Here is a 21,963-nt window from a genome sequence, read left to right as displayed (position 1 = left end):
ATGTTTAAAAAGCACAAAACTCTCACCCATTTTTTAATGCTCTGAATGAATTTGATATTAGCTTTAAGTCTGTAGTTTCAGCTTGATAGCTGAAGGTAAAAGCCTTACAGAAAGCAATGAATTGTACTTCTTGAAAACAATTTATCTTCCAGAAATCATACCTATGGATTTATCAATTTTTTATTACTGTTTGGCATCAAGATTTGATACTATATGAGTTGTTGAAGTAAGCAATTGTATGCACCTTTTGTCTCATAGGAAAACTATTCCACATTGACTTTGGTTATATTTTGGGTCGGGACCCTAAACCTCTACCTCCCCCAATGAAGCTGAATAAGGAGATGGTGGAAGGCATGGGAGGCACACAGAGTGAACAGTACCAGGAGTTCCGTAAGCAATGCTACACAGCCTTTCTCCATCTCCGCAGGTAACATACTTTTCAGTGCTAAGTTATTTGAGCTAATATAAAGCAGAAGAGTGAATGAATAGGGGAGAATATTTATTTTGAAAATTCAAAACTTGTCTACATTCCTAATTCAAACAAGGATTTATATGAAATAAAGAAATGAAAATAACTCTGGTGGAGTCTGAATGTAGTTGTCCTTTAAGTTAAGATCCTCGGTTTTGCTTGTTTAATAATCTCAGCAGCTGTTTCATAAATCCTGTGGGGTATTAAGTTGTATCTTGCATTTTGGATGTTATTTTGCCCTTAAGCAATTTTTTCTCCGATTACTACTTATTAAGTAACTATCCACTTAAATCATTTGCTGCTTTACTACTTTACCCTCCTCCAGTTTAGATTAGTGATGATCAGAATCAAATTCTTTGCCTTGAGGATAGTATACATAAACTTAACTGGATGAAGGTCCTGCAGGACAGTTATAAGCTGCTATGCGTAGTAGTCAAGTATGTTAGTAGCTTCTGTAGATACCTGCAACAAGTTAAATCTTTTTAGGCTTTTATTTACAGGCAAGCAAATCACTCCTTTAGATCTGTTTCAGCAGTACACAGGTGAGCACTCTTGTAGACAATGATTAACTTATGGTTGAAGTACATCTTCCTTCAATATCTGGATCACGTAGTATAGACCTCCACATATGTGAAAAAAATGACTTGTATGAAAAGAATGTGAAAAATACATGTATGAAATACATAGACAATGGTAAGAAATATCAGAAAAAAAAGATACAGGTAGTTTTCCTGCTAATAGTGAAATGAATTAAAAATAAGGAATTGTTTTATAGACTGATGTTGTTAATAGATTAGAGGCAGTGCAGCAGAAGGAAAAATCAATGATGCTTTGTTGGCAAACAATACATATGACTTAAGAGAACAGTCAGAAAGGCTGATGTGTATTCCATGTTCTAAATGCTACTCAAAATTCTTTGATAATATTGTATTTGTTAGTTTTGAAATAATTCAAAGTTGTTTTTGTTGTTTAAACCTAGGTGTTTCAGAGGAAAGGTCTGTTATATTAGTGAAGGATTATCCATTGCATTAACTAGTTTGTGTAGCTATTTGCTACAGAGATCATAGTTAAACATGAAGTACAGTGGTGATTTTGGAATAAAACTAGACTTCAAATCAGTATGTTTTCATTTTAATTCTGGAACTGTAGTTGTAATTATTCTCTCCAATATTTGTTCGGGGTAATTGGAAAGTATTTTTCTGGATATACATTTTTAAAGCTTTTAACATAGAAGGATAATATTGGTATTACAATAACTGTTACTTTCAACAACTAGAATTAAGAATGATCAAGATTGCTTGTTTAATGGGTTAGGAAAAGAAAGAGTAATTAGAGAGGAATGGATTAGCTGTAACAGCTCTATATGTTGATGCAGACCTACTCACAGATACTTCTTCTGGTGAAATATGGTGAAATCATAACCACTTTGCTACGTCAAATTTTGGATACCCTATTTGTCATCTTTTTCAGTTTATTACATTCTTGGTTTCTCTGGGTTATAGACAGTTCTCTGCATATTTCAAGTGCTGCATCTCAGTCTTTTAGTGTTTCTTGTAGGATGTGTGTGCGCAGCAAAACCAAAAATAATTTAAAACTTGTAAGTGGAAAAAGTTTTGTTCTTTGTTTTAGATAGGAAATAGTTTGGTACATGATAATTGTTGAGGGCTTTTTGTGGTTCTTTTGTTATTTATTTACTGATTTTCCTGGAAGAAATGTCTTTCTACCTTTTTGAACACTGATCAGTTCTGTGTGTTTGTCAGCAGTACTCTAATGAAGGAGCAGCCTCTGTGTGCTAACTGTGCTGCAGGGCAGATTGTGGCTGGAGAATTTTCATTTTCACTTGATGTGCAGCAGCATGTTACTCTCTCCCTATTCGTGTTAGGCTTACTTAAAAATGCTCAAGTCCTGTTGCATCAGCTTTTCCCTTCCCTGGTGAATTCCCAGTTTACAAGTCTTCAGCAGGATCTAGTAGGAAGGAATCTAGCATCAACATCTGTAAGTTTTTTTTTGTTTTGTTTTTTAGGGTGAGATTCTAAATTCCATTATTCCTCACCAAGTCTGATGTTCAGTTTGAGTAAGTGGTTATAAGTGGGAAAAAAAGAGAAGGTAGTAACTATGGACTGAATCTATAATTTGAGCTGAGATTTGTTCAGTCTCAATGATAATATCCGGCTGGGTAGACCAGAATGTTTCTCCCAGACTATTCACAGTGGTATCATGGACAGAAGAGGGTATAAACATAAAGAATGCAGAAACTGTAGGTAACAAATGTAAAGCTGTGATGACTGTTGGGAAGGACTGATTCTTTGAAGAGGCTGTAGGTAGGCAATGCGAGGACTATATAGTCTTCTAGAAGAAGGGGGCTGGTTGTTAAGAAGGGGATTGATTGTTAAGAGAGAATGTGAAACAAATGGGATGAAACCAGTTTGGGTCAAGTTTTGTCTACAAAGAAAAACTTCTGGAAGAATATATGCCATAGTTTGTTACAGCTGATTGGGGTGCGATGGCGGCTGAGGAATATATATATATCTGCATGTCTGGAAGAGAAGAAATGAGTTTTAGAGGGTCCCAAACAATACTGCAGAAAAGATTATCCTATTTTTAAAGTTTAAGAATTTTTGAATCAATTCAGCTAAAGAGGACTTTGGTTTAGGACCACAAATAACTGTACTTTCTGTCCCATCTTTGTAATGGAAGTTTTTGACTTCAAATTTGATAAGAGCATTACAGTTTTTACAGCTGAAGTGTTCAGATGGTTTAGGATATCTGTATGCAAAAGACCCCTTAAGGGTTACAAATTATGTATTTAGGACCAAACACATTTTTGATAGGACAAAAAGCCCTTAAAAATAAATTGCAGTTCTCAGAAAAAATGGCAGTGAGAATTTGAACATTTTTTTTCTTTCTTGACATATATGAGGCTGCTCCTTTGTGGGTGAAGAGTTTTATTGGATTTCATATATTTTTACAGAACTTCAATGTTTTTAGCAGTTCCTGTTCAAACCTTATGTTTAATCAACCTCAAGTGCAGCTGAACACTCATTCCTTTGCAAATTAATTTGTACTGGGCTTTGAGAAAACAAAGTTTGAGTTGAATGTTTAAGTGAGAACATTTCAGGGTTAATTTTGTATGTTTGATATAAGCTTCTTGAACCTGGAGAGAAACTAATTCTTTGTCAGTGGATGGAGGCCAGCCATGACAGAGGCCTTGTCAATGTAAATGTCAAAGACACGTGGCATGACTAACAAGGTACAAACATCACTTATAACCGTTAAAAAACACAAGCAGATTCTCAAGGTATTCATCTTGTACAGATCAGATTTTTAGCTCTAGTATTTCAGCAAAATTTCTAACGATAGGATGGATTTGGGTTGTTAGTGAACTAGGTCTGGACATCTTTTCACCTGACCGGAGGCCCTCTCTCTCTCCCTTTGTCTTACATAAGTATGTACACAACCTTTAGATTTGGCTCTTGATCTTGTTTTTCTGTTCTCTGCTGTACCATGATTTTACATAAGAATTTTTCAGGAGCTACCATCAGTATCTTCAATCCCACCATTTTTCAGCTACATCCATTTATACATTTTGTTCAGTCTCTGGTTTATCCAGTACTGCTTTACCTCCCATTGCTGTCCACTTAACTTCTCACCACATAATTCAAATTCATAGAACCATAGAATCCTTAGAGTTGGAAGGGACCTATAAAGATCATCGAGTTCAATTCCCCTGCAATGAACAGGGACATCCATAGATAGATCAGGTTGCTCAGAGCTTGATCCAGTCTCACCTTGGAAGACTCCAGGGACAGGAGCATCTACCACATCACTGGGCAACCTGTTCCAATGTCTCACCACCCTCAGTGTAAAAGACCTTTTCCTTATATCCAACTTAAATCTACTCTCTGTAAGCTTGAAACCATTTCCCCTTGTTCTGTCATCACAGAGACCCTGCTAAAGTGTCTGTCTCTTCCTTTCCTGTAGCTCCCCTTTAGATACTGAAAGGCCGCTGTCAGGTCATCTCAGAGCCTTCTCTTCTCCAGGCTGAACAGCCCCAGTTCTCTCAGCCTGTCCTTACAGGAGTGGTGTTCCATCCCTTGGATCATTTTTGCGGCCCTCCTCTGGACATGCTCCCACACGTCCATGTCTCTCTTGTACTGAGGACTCCACACCTGGACGCAGTGCTCCAGGTGAAGTCTCACCAGCGCAGAGCAGAGGAGCAGGATCACCTCTCTCACCCAGCTGGCCACATTTCTTTTGATGCAGCCCTCAATAACATTGGCTTTCTGAGCTGCCAGGGCACATTGCTGGCTTATGTCCAGCTACCCATCTACTAGTACCCCCAGGTCTTTTTTGGCAGGGTTGTGTTCAACCCTTTCATCCTCCAGCTTGTATTGATGATAGAGGTTGACTTGATCCAGGGGCAAGACCTTGCATTTGGATTTACTGAACTTCATGAGGTTCACCTGGCCCCTCTGCTCAAGCCTGTCCCTCTGGAAGTTGCTTTCATCTGGTTACTAAAAGAGCATTAAAAGCAAAGAAAGGAGTATGTCTTTGGAAACTGCTATTGCTGCAAACCAGTGACTAAGGAACAGTCTTGAGAGAGTGAAGCTGCAAGATTTAAGTATGTTCAACATTAGACTTGCTAGTAGAACGAATTGTCATGAAAACCTGTGGTTACCTATGGTAATTTCTGGTGCTACAGCAACTTGGGTGCCAGATTTCTTAGCCCAATGTGAAAAAAAAAGTGGCAGAATAACTTTGACTTCTTTTTATTTTAATACATGATAAAAGCATTTTTTCTGATTTCACTCCCTCACCTTTAGGAAAGTGAGGCAGAACAGCTGAAGCATGTTGAACAGAGGATTTCTCTCCAAACAGCTTAAAATAATTGCTTGTGTGCTAAAGAGTTAAACCTTATACTGGAATGATCTAGGAAGTGCTAGTTCCTGCGACGTTAAGTGCAAAAGTTTTTGTAAGTTAGAATTCTGGGTCAGTTGCCAGCTTGTATTTTCTATTAATTTTGTTTTATTAATTTCTATTAATTTCTATTAATAAATTTTCTAATAAGTTTTGCTGCTGTGAATTCATTTTCTACCATCTGAAAAGCTCCGAGTGCTTTTAGGAAAGTAATATTTCAGGTTTTAAAGATTGTTGCATACTTTTTTTTCTAAAAGGAGACTAAATCTCTTTAGAGATAGCAAAGGAAGTTTCAGTTTATGTTGAACAGCTTGGAAATTATCCTTTCAGAAAGCAACTTACAGTTAATTTCCTGCAGGGGCAAAATGATATTCTTTAAAAGATTTGGTGGTACTACCAGCACCATGTTAAAGCTAAAAACTGCTGTCTTTTCTGTTTAAATGATTGCAAATGATAGCTGCACTATCAAATTTAATGCAGCTTAACTGAGCAACTGCAGACTTATATCTGGTTAAACCACTTAAATTCAACCTGTTATGGCAAAAACCCTTGCAGCAAAATGAAAAATTATTTCTTCTTATTGTGAAGACTTCATCTGTTTGGTTGTTTATTTGTAAAATACTACTACATCAGTACTATCCTTGTTAATACAGAAAACCTTTGAATCTGTATTCTAGCATATGTTTGTCCAAATATGGGAGAATAACATATTATGTATGAAACTTCTCTGAAACATTACCAACTCATATTAAGATGATTTTGTTCTTTTTAAATTAAATTTTTTACAAAATGTTTTGTTTTGTACAGTCTCCAAAGTTCATTTACCTAATCTGCTCTTCTACACAGGTACTCCAACTTAATCTTGAACTTATTTTCCCTTATGGTGGATGCCAACATTCCAGATATTGCTCTTGAGCCTGACAAGACTGTAAAAAAGGTAACTGGAAAACCTTCCTTGTCTTTCAGTAACGGGAGTCATAACGTCATGAAATGTTTGATCACTTATGGTGACTTGCATGTAAGCAGTGCTCTGAGGATACTTCATCCCATTTCTTAATTTTTTGTGGTCTGAGTGGTTTCTGAAGCGACTCACTGAAGCGATTCCAGAGAATATATACTTTGGAAATTGCCCGGCACGTACTCCCTTGTACACAGAATTGATCTTTACTGTCCATGCAGTCCATGCATAGTCTGCTCCAGCACTCTGTGATATTTCAACATTCTGCCAAGAAAGTCTTCTGATAGGTGAAGCAGTCAGCACTGACCATATCATGAAAGACTGCAGGATTCTAAACTAGATAGAAAAGTTACAGATGATTTTATAAAAGAACTACTGAGACTGGTTTTGTATCTTCATCACCAAGAAGTTTTTATTGTGAAAACAAGCTCATCAATTTAGGGTGCCTCCTAATTCTAAACTTGTCATTTTTTACCTGAGTTTTTCTTCTCCACATAAAGTTTCAACAACAATTGGCATTAAAAATACTAGCTAAACATTCACATAAATTTCATTACGCCTACATTTTAGGCAAATGTTGTCTTTTTTTTTTTTTTTTTTTTAAATAACCTTATTTATAGTGAAGGTCTATCTGTTTTAATTCCACTAAAGACTTTGTGGAGCCTGTGAATCCAATGGAAATCACTTCTGAGCAATTTTGATTCAGGGAGTCTGTTTTCTCTAAAATAGATTGATCTGCAGTTTTTCTTTCAATAAGCTATGAATGCAGATTCACAATTATTTCATATTTCATGTTCTAATACAGTTCTCTTAAAGAAAAATGAATTGTGACTACAACCAAAGTTTTCCTCCAGCCTGTATGAGTATGTGCATTTCTGTTTAGAGTTTCTTAGTTTCAGATTGATATAAAGAGTTCATGTAGTCATTCGATTTCATTTCTGGGGAGGCTGACAGTTTTGTGGGTTTTTTTTTTCTGTTGTCACTAAATTTATTGTGATACCGAGCTCTGACAATGCTGCAGATTCCAGCTTTGTGACTTTTACCCTGATGAAGTCCATTCTTTTCTTAGAGGTGTGAAGAGCTAAAACAGAACCAGGGAGGAATGCATTTCTGATAAGGAACACAAATCGCTTGCACATTTTAAAATGTTCAACTGGCAAGAAGCAAAGACCTTAAACAATTCGTTATAATAAAAAAATAATAAAAATAATAAGTGTTACAAGTGGATAGAGGGGGTACGCTCTCCTTTGCCTGTCTCTTCTGCCAAATGTATGTAAAGATACCTTTTCTGTTGATTTTCACATCCTTTGCCAAGTTCTGTTTTGTTTACTCCTAGATCATGTTGTCAACACAACTATGTTCAAAGCAACTACAAAAGTGCTTTTTTAATGTTTTTTTTGTCTACTTTTTTGTTTTTTCTTTAAAGAAAAAAACATTAGGAAATCAGCTATAAAATGGCTGAGCAGCAGAATCATCTTAATCCACTGTAGAGAAGTGAATAGATAATATTTTAAATAGTGTGTTGGAAAATTTGTTTTGGATATTTAATGCCCATTAGCCTGCCTGAAAGCAGTGTAGCGTTTTATTAGTGGAAAAAAAAAAAAAACAGTATCTTGTATCTCTTGGGCTGAGTGGCAGGTTTCTTTGGTCATTTAACAAGATAATACTATACCTTGTTGTAGGAAAATTGCATAAGTGCTTTCTGTATCTCAATTGATTTTTTTGTTTTTGTTCTTTGTTAAAAAGTTTAAACAAAAAATCCATATATATTTCAGCAGACTCAAATTAGCTAAAGATCCTTTTTGGACTGACCAGTAAAATTAAATTACCTTTTTGTGATTCAAGTCAATAGCTGTTACAACCATGATATCACTTTAATGGAAGACAGAGGTGGATATTCACAAATATTTCTGTATCTGAAAAGCCATTCTGTGTAGTAGTGTTGATGGAAGATTGTAGACAGCATTCTCATTATTGGTGCTGTAGCAGTACTTTGTCTCTTTGTTTTTTTTATAGGCGTCATTGAGCTAGTTAAGCTCTGATCTTGCAGACAGCTGATGTCAAGTCACTTAGGAAATAAAAGAGATTATTTTTGTTTGAAATTGCTGATAAATCAGGAGTACTGCCTATGATTAAATTACAAGGAAACTTGTATATTGTTTGAATTGTTCAGCATTCCTTAATACTGGAATTTTTCAGTAGATGCAGCTATACTGCTGTTATGGCATAAGACAAACCAGTTCCGTAGGTTTGGCTTAGTAAAATGAAAAAAGAAAGCAGTTTATAACTGCCTTATTCTTAATGTGTTCTGAGCAAATTCTTTTGCTGAACTGATTGTGAGTCAATGTTTCTTTCAGTATTGAAGCAGATATATTAGAGTACATTGCATAGGGTTGAAGCAATAAGAAAGATTTTTCATGAATGACCACCGTGTGATTCCTCAGAGGTAAAGCATTATGTTGTTAGGCAGTAGCTCAGGTTGCAGTCTGATCTGTCACTTCACAAAGCAGCGTAATGTGTCCTTTCTTCTAATATGCAGGGAAGAACTGTATGTTGCAGAAAATGTCTACATGCTCATGAACAATATGATGAGATGTAAAAACACACTGGCAAGTAAAATGTTGCATTAGAAATATCTTAGTGTTATTCTTTTATAAACTTTTAGAAAATAGTATACCTTACAGCCTGAATGCGTGTTAAAGTTTCGTAATCGTATACTTCTTCTACATGAGTTTTCATTGATTATCATTATGATATCATATATGGAAACTTGTAGAAGTAGAAATCAAAGTAGAGTAAATATCACTGCAGCCATTTTGTATGGCTTCATTTCTTGTGCTCTTTTTTCACCTCCTAGGTATAAGTTGGTATAATATGATGCTAACTAATTAGACTGTAAAGATGGTTGAAAGTCTGCCTTTCTTAGGGTTGGACAAATTAGAATACAAAAGAAGACAGTGGAAAAAAGTATTATGAAGAATATTCTTCCGTTAATGAGTCACTGGGTGACCTTAATCTTTTTAAAACACTTTCATTCTGCTGTGTTAATTGAGACTTTTTAGAAAAATCTGAGTGCAAAAGACACTATTAAGAAAAATAATGACCTGAGGAACAAGGGAACGGGAAGTGTCTTTAGAGTTGAAAGCTGTTTTTCCAAAGAGTAATCTACATTCCAGTAACATTACACCCTGAGGAACTGTCAGAATGTAATTTTATAATCAAGCTTAGTATCTATGAAAAGTCGTATTGTCTGGGTAATATTTGTGTCCAATGTTTGTGATACATCTTTGGAGAAATGTGTATTGAGTTAAGGCAACATTGAAATAGCAGCTTGTCATGTAGAACTTTCTGTAAAATAAGAATAGATTACACTTGCTTGACATGTTTTATGGCACAGGATGATGTATGTGGAGCTGGGCTCTCTGTTCCTGTCATTTTTGAAGGTACTTTCTCATCCTTCTTGTTCAAAAGAGAGCAAGATCTACACAGACTGATTTTGCTTATCAGAGAGATAAGACAATGTGGCTGTTTTCTTCCTGTTAGTGCAAAATGTACCAGAAACTTCCAGTGACTTTAGCTGGAGATGTGGATTTGGAACACTCTAAAATTTGACAGTACCTTCTTAGTTTGCATAACATCTATACTCAGAATTTAAACCAGTGCAGACCTTGGCGATGCATTCTCACACATAAGAGTGGACTGAAAAACAATTGTCAGCGTTGGCTTTGGTAGGGAGGACATTTGCAATTTCAAGTTTCATGGCTATTCTATCATTGTGTATAGAATATTATTTTGAACCAAATATCCACCTTCACTGTTTGTACCCAGCTAATACCTTTAAATTGAAAGAAAGTATTCTTTTAGTGATTCATTTCCCTCCATCCAGTTTCAGTCGGTCCTTTTCCCAATAGAAAAAAAAAAAAAAAAAAAAGAAGAAAGGAGATGATTACTGGCAGCTGTGCAAGTTGTCTCCACCCCATAAAACCGTAGGACCCTCCTCAGATTTTTTACGCTTTGTATAACAATAAAACATTTGTGAATTTTTGACCAAGAAGGAGTAGCAGCAAAGCTTAAAATTAGTTGTCTATTTTAACTTTTCGTCTCTCTTTATACTTGCTGTACTGCTCATAAGGAAAACCGTCAGTCTAGTCTGCTTCAACTCATGGTTAATGATGCCATCTCCTACTGCTGTGCTCTGATTCCGACTTCTCTGAAAACCTACTCTGGCTCAAAAATGTCAAAAACAAAATTAAATTGAAAAGTAGCAGTAGATTCTCCCCAGTATGTTTTTACTTTTCTCAAGCCTCTGAGGTAATCACCTTTAAATTTTCCAGTCTTTGCCTAGTCTTTTCCACTTCTCATTTTTCAGGAAAATGACTGGGCCAAAGTTTAGGTTGACTTGTCAATTAATATCTGATGAGATGATGCAAATCCACCCCTACAGTTTTTCTGTCACTGCTATTAACTAGCCTTTTTATTTTCTGTGCAGCTGCAATGCTTATTGCTAATACTTAATTTTCAAAATTACATAATGCTATAATTTTAAGCAGAGATAACTAAAATCTGCAGTCAGTTACACAACTAGCTTTGCTTAAGGAGGAAGTAGACTATCACTCTTCAGATGTAATGTATTCAGTATTATCACCTTTTAACAAAAAAAAAGCTTTTGGTTTTTCTGCAGGAAAGCCAGATGGATTCTGTCTGTCCTTCATAGCAAATTTGACCTTTAAATTAGAAAACATCAGGGGCCAGTGATTCATTGGCACACAAAGAACTCGGCAGGCATTAAAGGACAGTGTTATAATTGATTGAACTGTGTTTCAGATGCCCATTGATTAAAGAAGGTGCTGTAAAGATGCTGCAATTCTAGCGTTTATAGGTGAAGGTGAAGGGAACATAGATGGCATAAATATTGGCTTCCAGTAAGCAGAAGGTAACTGCTGTTTGTGAAAGTAGCTCCATGTTTCTTTTACATTAAACTCATCAAAGTGAAATGACCCTTGTTCTACAGACAGAGAATCTGAAACAGATACAGTGGGACTTAAGGCGCAGAGAGAGTTTCTGAGCTAGCTTTGTTTCCAAGCCTGAGTTCATTTATGAGATTTTCTGCCTTTTTCCTCACCTGGATTATAGTAAAACTCCCTGTCCTCTTTCTCCCTCTTTATCACAATTGATAAAGGAGAGTTAAGTTTGCAAGTCAGTGGAAAGTCTTCTAATTTGTTGTCTGATATGCCTTTTTTAAACGCAGTGGATTTCAGTCCCTTTCCACCCAACTGAAAGTACTAATATTTGTTGAAAGATGGAGCTAGGAAACACTTCTGAGATTTATTAATATCAAGAGGAGATTTAGTATTATTTCTGTGTAGGAGAAATAAAGTCAATTTTGCTTGGCTGGAATCTCTTAGTTTCAGTATTTATATTTACTCCCTTCTCCAGGGAGGTTTATTCTTTGTAATACTGTCACATTGACATTGAGCTCATTTTGCCTAGGCAGAAGTTCATCTTTCTGTCCATTTTGGTAATGATGTTGTAGCTGCACATCCAGCTTTCCTGCTTATACGCTGTTGATTTCGTATATATATATTGATTTTGAAATCCAAAAAGGCTGGAATAAACCACAGAGTGAATAGAGTGCAAGAACACTGCTGTGTTCCTGTTTCGTTATGTTAAGCTGTTCATTTGATTATAAGCACATATTTGGCCAATATTAGGAAATTCTAAAACGTAACAGGGATTATTGTATATTGCATCAGCTAAAACCCTTTTTTTTTTCTAGAAGTTCAATTTAGAGATGTCCTTACTGGCTTCTTTTTAAAAACAATAATACTGAAGTCTACACCAGCTCCTTTAAAAACTGCAATGTGTTCAAATCAAAGCGTTGAAAACAAAAGCTATTATCAGGATAGCCTTTCAAATGAGATTGTTCATGTGAATAGAGCATCTGAATAGTTTGTAACTTGAGTTGTTTGAACCTTGTTGTAATCAAGCAACAGAAAGCAGAGAAAGCTTTTTGAAAAGGATAAAATGTGGTAAGGGTTAAGCCAAGAATGTAATGCCAATTTCTGCTACGTTAACACTGAATGCTGGCAATTATTAACATTCTTAAGGCACAACAGAAAAATCCTGAAAATCTCACTAAATTCTAGTATTTTTTTGACTATCAAGTGACTTTAAGGTTTTAGTAGTAGCTGATTCTTACATCCAATGCATACTATCACCCATCAAAAAGAACACTGAAGTTTCTCTTAAATTTGAGTAGCTGACTTTGCAGTGAGCAATTCTGTTTTAGAGTGATAAAATTAGATAACAGCTGGCTGTGTAGCTAGTTGTTGCAGTGAGCACCAGCAATGATACTTCATGTTGCTGTGAGAATATGTGCTGGAGTGGCCATCAATCTTTGGAATGGCTGGGTTGCAGTTAGTTTGAGTGTGAAATAGGATTAAGAGGGTTTTCTTATGTACATGCGGTAAGTAAGTTCAAAATATATTGCTAATTTCTTCAGTAATTATGTCAATCATATCGGCAAATGTTCATGAAACATGGATTTGGTTTGCTGCACTAGTACTAATTCTAAACTGAGTTTGTGTATGTTAGCAGTTGTGCAGTGTGTAAAGACTTTGTATATACATGTATGCATCAAAACAAACCAACCACTCTCTTTTTGTTACTGTGCTGTGCTTGCAGCTTGTGCTTGACATTTAATTTGGGGAAGATGAGGAAGCTGCTGCTTACCTAGTTTCTCCTCTTGTAGTACTTTTCACTCGAGTTTATTTCAGCAGTAGTTGATAAGCCTAAGCCTCTGGTTTAACATGTGATGATCATGATGCAAAGTCGTATTTTCTTGTGGTTATACTACAGAACTTGTTTGTGTTGTTTTGGCTTGCTACCTGCAGGAGTTTCCCTCTTCTTCCATGTGATTCTGCAGCAAATGATGGTCAGCTTTTTTATTCCCTTCCTCAATTCATTTAAAAGTAATTAATACTTAAATGCTTATCCTTAAACTTCCACATTCCCATATTGTTTTCTGAGCAGTTCTGCTTAGTTCATCTCTGTTTATCTTTCCCTTCTGTTTCACTGTCTTTTTATTTGAAAACAAAGCTCTACCGTGGTGACTGCAAGCAGCTTTCTTACAGAATGCTTCAAATTCAACTGAACTGTAATAAAATTCTGAGTCTTGTAAGTCCATATAACTGTACATTTATTTTACTCTGTATTTGTTATTAAATTATCCACTGTGCAGGTTGATAGAAAGTGGGCAGCTAAAAATGCTAAAGTTCAACTTCAGTGTTTTCATGGATACTGTAGTTTATCCAGTCTTGTCACCCATAAAAGTTCAAGTTCTAATAATGAAACATGATGAAATATATTTTAAATCATCATATGTATACAGGGTGGGGTTTAAAACTTTCTTCTCTGGAAACAAAGCAAAAACTTAAGTAAATTCATCAAATATATTTATTTCCTCTTTGACTAAAACTAATAGCAAACTAATAAGAGCTGTTAATTTAAATGCCAAAATGAGAACTCTGAGTAAATAATTAAAATTGAATGGTTTTGATGTATTCATAATGACCATTCTTCTTAAGTGTGTAAAATGAGATAATTGTATAACTCATCAAGTTATGACTTGACCTCCACATTCACATAATATCACACAAGAATCTTTTACTAGTAGCGCATCTTTTGTGAGAAGCTACTGGCTTTTAGAATATATGGTTTACTTTGGAGCTGAGAGATTTCAAATAACAATTACTACTGGTTTTGTTACAAGAACTGTAAGTCAGTGTATATTAAATTTGTTGCTGCTGTTACAGCTCTAGAGGAAATTTGTCATCATGCCATGCTTCTTCTCAGCTAGGTTGCGGCAGTCATTTTTAATTGTACTGCTGAAAAACTTTCAGGTAAAGATCTTACGCTCAGCAGCATTTGATCCTGCTGTAATGTGCAAACTGATTTGAGAGTCTAACTGTGGGTAAATCTCTTTCCACATATGTAAGCATGCCAGTCTGTTCCTGGGGAAGGTGGGAAGTAGCTGAGTCATTAGTCCTGTAGAGTAAAGCAGCATCATAACATCAGTAACTGCATGACTTTTTAGTTTTTCTGTGAACAGCTCAGAAAATAGCTGAAGTGCTTGATGACTATCGTTAAAAAGTGGCAGTGTTTGTCATTTTGTTTCATTTTGTTTGGAAACTGCAATTAAAAATTTGTCTAAAATCTCACATCATCATTCCAATAAACATGAAAATAATTATGATAGAAGCCCGTGGTCTCAGCTGGGGAGGTATTTAAGCTTGTGCATAATTGCAGACGTGTGAAAAGTCCATTAAGTTCTGTTGGATTCTATTTCACATCTTACTATCAAACTTCTAACATGTATGTGGGAGATAAAAAACACTTATTATGAAAATAGAAATTTTACAATATTAGCCTGAAGTACTCTCTAATTCCCTCCCTGCTGGTTACTTTCTTGAGATTTTGAACTTTTAAGCTTTTATGGAACTATCCTTCCATACTGATCATACTTCTTTTTGAGGAAAGACTGCAGAAGAATTTACCGTTTTGCTGGTATGTTGGAAGTAAGAGTTATAACTGTTTTTTGAGTGAAGCAGTGTTATCTTTCCACACTTGGGCCACTATAGTTATGCTTTTACTGTAGTGCTGAAGGGCACTTGTCTGGAACACTTTGCTTTTAGAAAGAATGCAGAGTAATAATTAACTGAAATCTTAGACAGTTTTGCTATTTTCAAAAAAGGGTGGTTGCATATGTGGTATCCTTGATAGGTATAAAGGATACAAAGGGGGAGAGAAGATGATATGGTCTCACTAATATGGCTTTATTAAAAACATTGCTAAAATAATTTGGCATTTTTGTCAATGCATAAAGGTAAATGAATAGAAGATGTTCAAAAAGAAACTTCATTCTGTCTTACAATCTGTCATCGATCTTATCTGGGAGAAGTTCTAAGTTCTAGAAAGAACTTAGATCTTTGACGTTTGCCTGCATGAGAGAGATTTGTGATGAAGAGTTCCCTCCTGTAAAAAAAAAAAAAAAAAAAAAAAGTAATGAGCTCAACTGTTGGAAATGGCTATTGGGAAAGTCTGGATAGGAAATAAGTCACAATTTTTACATAAGGCAATTAATCACTGAAACAGTTTATTGCCCAGACATCACATCATAAAACTTGGAAATGATGTTTTGATATTTGTAGTGGTATATCAAATCTTTGCATCAGATCATTTGAACTCATCCAAAACGCTTACTTATGCATCTCTTACAGTCTTACAGTTATCTTGAGGGATAAGGAATGTTGTCTGCGAAACTTACTTGGCTTCTGAGAAGCCAATTTTTTGTTTTGTTTTCGGTCTGTTTCAGCTCTTGCCAGTTCTGTGTACCGAGGTTTTGAATACTAAACAAAAAATCTGTAAGTCTGTAGTAGCAGTGCTTATGAGATGTTGCCATCTGGAGCAGTCCTGAGCAATTGCATTGAAATTAGTTGGAATTCACAAAAAGGCATCCACTATATCTTTGTAAATATTCATGGATCACGGTTATTGCCAAAGCTGAAATAGGGCAATAGAGATCTTGTTGCTTTATTCTTAATTACAGTGCTTTCAGCTTTTAATTCATATACAAATTGCAAGTAACAGTCAAAATACTTTATTTGTACAGTAGACGTAATATTTAAAATATGTTGCTTTAAAATAAAATAAACATTGTATGGAATAGTATTGTCTCCAGCTTGCCATTCATGGAGATGTTGTTGGGAGGCTTTTCTTGCGTACCTAAGTAGACATTTTAGTGAAACAGTTCAAAAATTTGCCATTTTACATGATTTTTTGCTAATTGCCAATAATCTGCTTTTATTTAGAAGTTAAATAGATTATTTACTAAAATTCTACACCTTTAATCCTAATGTCTGCTACTGTGTAGTTCAGATACAATAGCGTATGCTGTAACTGTTGAATTAAATTCATATTTGACATGTTTTTACCCACCCCATTTCAGGTACAGGACAAGTTCCGTTTGGACCTGTCTGATGAAGAAGCTGTCCATTATATGCAGAGCCTAATTGATGAAAGTGTCCATGCCCTCTTTGCAGCTGTTGTGGAACAAATTCATAAGTTTGCACAGGTGAGATAGCTTCTCAGTGATTCTTCTGAAAACTGAGTAGAGAGAGGTTCTGAGTGGTAAGTTCAGGACCTCATTGTTACCAGTGTTTCAGTTCATTTTTCAACAAGTTCAGAATGTGTTCTTGCTGACAGGACTGGAGAGAAAGCTCTCAGTGGTCCTAGAAAATTCTTTAATGCACTTCTTCAAACATACTAGGTGGGATGTAACTGGCTGCCTTACCAAGGGTAAGAACTGCAAATTGGAAAGGTGGAGTGCTACGAGAGAAAGATCAAGAACGCTCGTAGCTTTCATTCCCACATTAAATGAGTGATGATAGATTCCCTTCCTTTCCTACCTTTGTGATAATTCCTGAACTGTGCATGGCAGCTACTTACCTCTGTAGTTAAGGCAGCAGCTTGCACAACAGGGTGCAGAGAAGAGGCCAGGGTCTCTGCTCAGAAATCATCCGCATTCTCTGCAGTAGTGATAGTGCATCACTAGATATGATCCCAGCAGCTATGTAAGCAACTATCCCTGTTATGTTAGACACCTCAGAACAGGCAGAGTTCCTTCATTCAGGAATGCAGCTTGGGCTGAGACCTCTTTCTGGGAGAGTGGGAAAAGGGCTCCTTGCTTCCAGAAGATGTCAAGTAATGGAGGATCTGCATCACCAAGTAAAGGAGTGAAATATTGTCTCCAGTAGATTTAATAATAAAATTTATTTGTGCTAGACTTTATGGAGTGAAATTGTTAACCGTATATATGACTGCTATCCTACGGCAACTCATAGTAATATGAAAAAAAAAAAGTTAAGTGTTTATGTTGAATGAAGTTGTGCTAACAAAAATGCTTTTTCCTTAAATCTGTTAAAGTTTGTGCTTGTCAGAGATTTAAGATGTTGGGGTTACTTGAGTATTAGACTCATGAGAAGAAATAGATTTGAGGGGAAAGATGAAAGTAGTCTCGAAAGCCAGACATTATACTGATATTTTTTGAATTCTTCAGAAAAGCAATCAAAAACTGATAACATCAGATCTCCTCAGTTTCTATGGCTATTCATATTGCTAAAGGAGTTCCAAAAAATTTATTGTTCTGCAAATTAAATTGTAACTTCATTACAATGCAGGGGAAAAAGTAAAAATGTAATTTCCATCTACCTATGTATTTTATAAATGTGATCTTTTACATTTTCTGGGAAAAAAAAAAAGAATGTTGGAAAATGAAAATGCTTCAAAATTTGTTATTTATTATGGATTACTTTGATCATAGGATGTGGAATGGTAATTTCATAAAGTGAAAAATGCCTAATACTTACCTCAGGTTCTTATAAATAAATAAGGCCTTTACAAAGATGCAAGATTAAAATCTTAAAGTGCCTCCAATATGTTTATAAACCCTTCTTTTAGTCACATACCAGCTGTGACTTTTTGAGGTATATCTTTTTACTTCATTGGCATTAGGTGACTGCCAGTCTGTACTGCATAATTGTTATTGCATTTGTGAAGCTGTATGAGTAAGTCAAGGTTTATGGATTTGATTTAGTTGACCTTTTCTTTTTCCACTCAGACTTATTCTAGCTTGACCTTTCTTCAACCCTTACAACTGCTTTTAAAATCACAAGACAGATTTGTTCAGAATACATAAAGTAACCAAGAATTTGAACCTGAGGCTTCTAGATCTAGAACGGTGTTTTAAGCAACAAGCTGTTTTTCATGAGGCTGTGAACTCGGTGTAGAGTTTGTGCTGCTGCAGTGTTTGACATCTATGTCCTTCAGCTTCTCTTTTTTTTTTTATTTCCTGGGATTATGTGCTTAAACTGTTATAGCCCCATGTGGTGTAGGATTCTTATGCTAGTTTTGGAGTTCACATTATTGTCTTCATTCATATTCGGTAAATAGCTACAGCTGCAGGCTTCCCCTTGCAAGAGCACTGGATGCTTGTCAGTGTGAGGATACAAAAAGAATAGTCACAAATGAATTGGCAGAATTGATAAGTATTAACATTCTGGAGACTGTATTTAAAAAAAAGCTCACCAAAAAAAATCCAACGAAATGAAATGTAGTAAGTTTATTCTTTTTATATTACAAGTGAGGTAGGACACTTGGTAGTGATATTTAGTTCTTCAGTAGTCAAAATTTTCTGAGACTGTCTTCTTTTTAAGTATTTGCTGGTGAATTCTTCAGAGTCTGTAAATCGTTGAACAAATGAACAATTAATGCATAATTGAATTTGCACTAAAGTGGTCACCCTACACAATGGCTAGCTGAAGCTTTCAATTTGTTCATGTACAATACTGCACTGAATTGCTGATGACCTTGCTCTAAATAGTAATAAAAACTGTCTCAAAAAAAAACCCAAACAACCTATGCAGGATTATGGTACTCACTTAAATAGTGAAATAGATTCTAAAACAACACAATTTTCCATTTTTTGAAATACCCTCAAGCATTTTTTTTTTTTTTTAATTTATCAATAGGTTTATTCTCCTGCTGCCTCCAAAATAGGTCTATAGGGAATCTGTGCTTTCTACTGCAACAGTTAAGGGCTTTTTAATAAGCTTGGTTGTTGTAATAACCATTGTGTATGAACACTCTATATGTCACTCTGTAGGTAGCAGTGTTCTTCAGTAAAACAGTCTTGGTATTTTGGCATCAGCTTGGTAGTATTCTCTTGTAATAACACTGTGAATTGGATTCAGTTCAAAGCTCTGCTATGAAGCCTTTAGTTTCTAATGTGTTATTAGGTATTTTACAGACCTTTTTATGTGGTATTTATTCATAATGGTTATCAACAACCTGTTGTCTTGATACAAATACATTTAATATTTAGAATAAGTAAATGGTGTTATACTGCACTGCTCGAGATGAGAAGAAGTGCATACTAATTTCAGTTGATTTTAATAAAGACTGGATAGCCATTTCTCCCTGGAAAGTCACTTTCTTTTTAACATTATTTACTTCTGCAGAAGGGGGAAACAATCTCCACTGGAAGTGCCTAACTTCACATTTGTTCCTTGTGAACTTACAACTCAAATCAGTTGTATCCTGGGCTCATATTAAGCATTAACTTTTAAAAAGGGAAAACATGGAAGATGAAGAGTGTCCCACCTAAAGTGTAGTTGTGCAATTGGGATTGTACTAATGGCTGTTCTCTGCTAAGAAGCAAACTCAGTTTAGGCTGTGAATGTGAAGAGGCTTTAGGATATCCCCAGGCTGTGATCCCAGTGCTGCTCCATCCCAGACTGTAGTTGTGATTCTTTTCTCAACTTCTTTCAGGACGGTGCTTCTGGTTTTATCCTTTTGGAGCAGCCAATCTTGTGTGTCAAAATAAAACATGGAATATCTACCGCCAGGACTGTGTGCATTGCATGATACTATTTGTCCAGTGCCAGATAGAGCTGGTTTCTAAGTTGTCTGTTCTCTTGAAGGATTGTGAAAATGCCTTTTTAGGCAGCGATTTTCAATGTCTTTCAAAGTTCAGTTTACACTTAACTTTGGTTTCTAAGAGTAAGCAGAGTTTGAACAAATTCTTTTCTGTGTTTTTTTTCTTCCCTTTTAGTATTGGAGAAAATAAGCCTTTTCCAGTGAATGGAAACAAGCCTCAGCAAATATTCAAGAATAAAGTTCTCAAGCCCTTACAGATTTCACGCGTTTTGGAAGGCAGAAGTTAAAGACTTCTGAGCGTGGAGAACTGGGAGCTCAGGAGAAGCTTTTTGAGTCTTTGTTCTTTGAATGTTTAAAAATAACCATTTTTTTAATGAATAATGTTTATTAATACCATCCTTCAGGCACAGGTACTGTGGAATTTCTTTCTGGTGAAATGTGTGAGCCTCAAAGGTTGAGGTATACAACTTCCTCTCAGTTCACCTGGAAGAGGCTGGATTTGTTGGTAATATTTCCTTATTTAAAAATTGAAATAGTTACTGTACTGAATATGGATATGTACAAAGTGCATCGGTGAGGTAACTGCTCTTCACTGCAGAAAAACATGGATTTGTTAATCTTTCCTCTCCTCCTACCAACTTTGTTCCATGAGTAAGTTTTAAATATGATTTGTATCATCCTTTCTTTCCGACCTTGGGCAGTGTTATCACTTGGAAAGGACAATCATTTCTTCCCTGCTTACAAAAATGTTTTTATCTGCTGATAAGTTAGCCAGCTGTAGGCAGTCAATTAAATGATCACTAACCGGCTCAGCAACCGTAATGCACAGTGAGCAGTTCAGTATTTCACACTTTAACTCTGAATGTTTTCTGTACAGTGATTATATATTCTTGACTCTAATAAACTCTTTGTTATTACAGTCTTGAGGTGTTCTGTATTGTCTTTTTAATCTTACCTGCTGAGACATGGCATGCTAAAGGATTATGTTCATAACTCTTGGCTTTCTGCAAGGATTTTCGCTACTGAATTTGCTCGATTCAGGAATAAGGCCACTAATAAATTGACTTCTGTGCCACATATTGTGTGCTCAATGAATCTGTTTTGAATAGTCAACAGAATAATAAGCTCTTCATAAATGTGTGGATCTTTGCAAAGAGTGCTATTTTACTCCTTTTTCAATAATTGTTTGTCAGGAGGAAATCCTTCCCAGTTATAAACATAAGAAGGACTGATTTGGTTATGAATCTGGTATTTGTCAATCAGATCTTGCTCTTTGCTGCTTCCACTAACAAAGAGAATTGCTTTGATGGAGGAAGAACCAGTAGAGCTCTTATAGTTATTTCAGCATATCTCATAGTTATTTCAGCATATTACCCAAATTTGCTAGTTAAAGACAACATTGGTTAAAACCTGTCTTCTTCATAGTCTATGCTACTCAGGGAATCTGGATTACCCTAATCACTTTGTGTTTGCATTAGCTGGCAAAACTGCCAGAGATAGCCACAGCAATACCTCTCATTTTTAACTGACTTTTCTTTGAAAGAGTACTAATTATCTCTGGTTGGTTGAGGTGGTTGCTGGTCTTGTTTGTCTGTCAGAGGTGCAAATTACTACATCTCTTTCCTGTTACTGCATACAGTACTTGGTGGTATGTTTCTCAGAAATTTGTGAGAGCATGATGTTCTCAGATACTTAGAGACAAATTTACCAAAAAACAAAAAACAACTTTTCTGTCAAAATTATTTTGAAGGGGCATCCAGTGTACTCATTCATCTTAATGATTTGTGTCATGTAGCCAGGGGGAAATAAGCAATTTTATTTTAAATGAAAAGTATATTCTTCAGTATTTTAGTCTAAAACCTTGACTAACAGGTGTAGGAATGTTCAGTTTGGCAGGTTTTCTATGATGTCTCTATCTCCACGTAATCCAGTACTGTGGGAACATGATGTTTGTCTCCAGTAAGTTCTGAATCGCTTGAATAGCTTCTACCAATTTTGTATTGGTGGATACAAGTCTTAAATGTGAAATCCCTACATGTTTCATGAAGGTAGATTCCAGTCAGAGGAAGGGCCTCAGGTGAATGTCAGACTGCATTTTCACTCTGCACATGCATTTGTGTTAAAG

The 21,963-nt window shown here is 35.7% G+C and overlaps 1 protein-coding gene across 1 annotated transcript in view; it reads left to right on the top strand.

Moving 5' to 3' along the window:
* The window catches only part of PIK3C3 (phosphatidylinositol 3-kinase catalytic subunit type 3), a 67,278-nt gene extending 46,518 nt beyond the window's left edge, over window positions 1–20,760 (top strand). Inside the window, exons 22-25 of the mRNA XM_021380581.1 lie at window positions 259–427; window positions 6,233–6,323; window positions 16,351–16,476; window positions 20,014–20,760. Of these exons, the coding sequence (XP_021236256.1) occupies window positions 259–427; window positions 6,233–6,323; window positions 16,351–16,476; window positions 20,014–20,028 (401 nt within the window). The 3' untranslated portion in view covers window positions 20,029–20,760. The remainder of the gene's footprint in view (window positions 1–258; window positions 428–6,232; window positions 6,324–16,350; window positions 16,477–20,013) is intronic.

The sequence above is a fragment of the Numida meleagris genome, chromosome Z (assembly GCF_002078875.1).
Source record: "Numida meleagris isolate 19003 breed g44 Domestic line chromosome Z, NumMel1.0, whole genome shotgun sequence".
Taxonomy (NCBI): domain Eukaryota; kingdom Metazoa; phylum Chordata; class Aves; order Galliformes; family Numididae; genus Numida; species Numida meleagris.
Note: the sequence above shows the minus strand (reverse complement) of the source record. Positions and strands in the feature narration are given on the sequence as shown.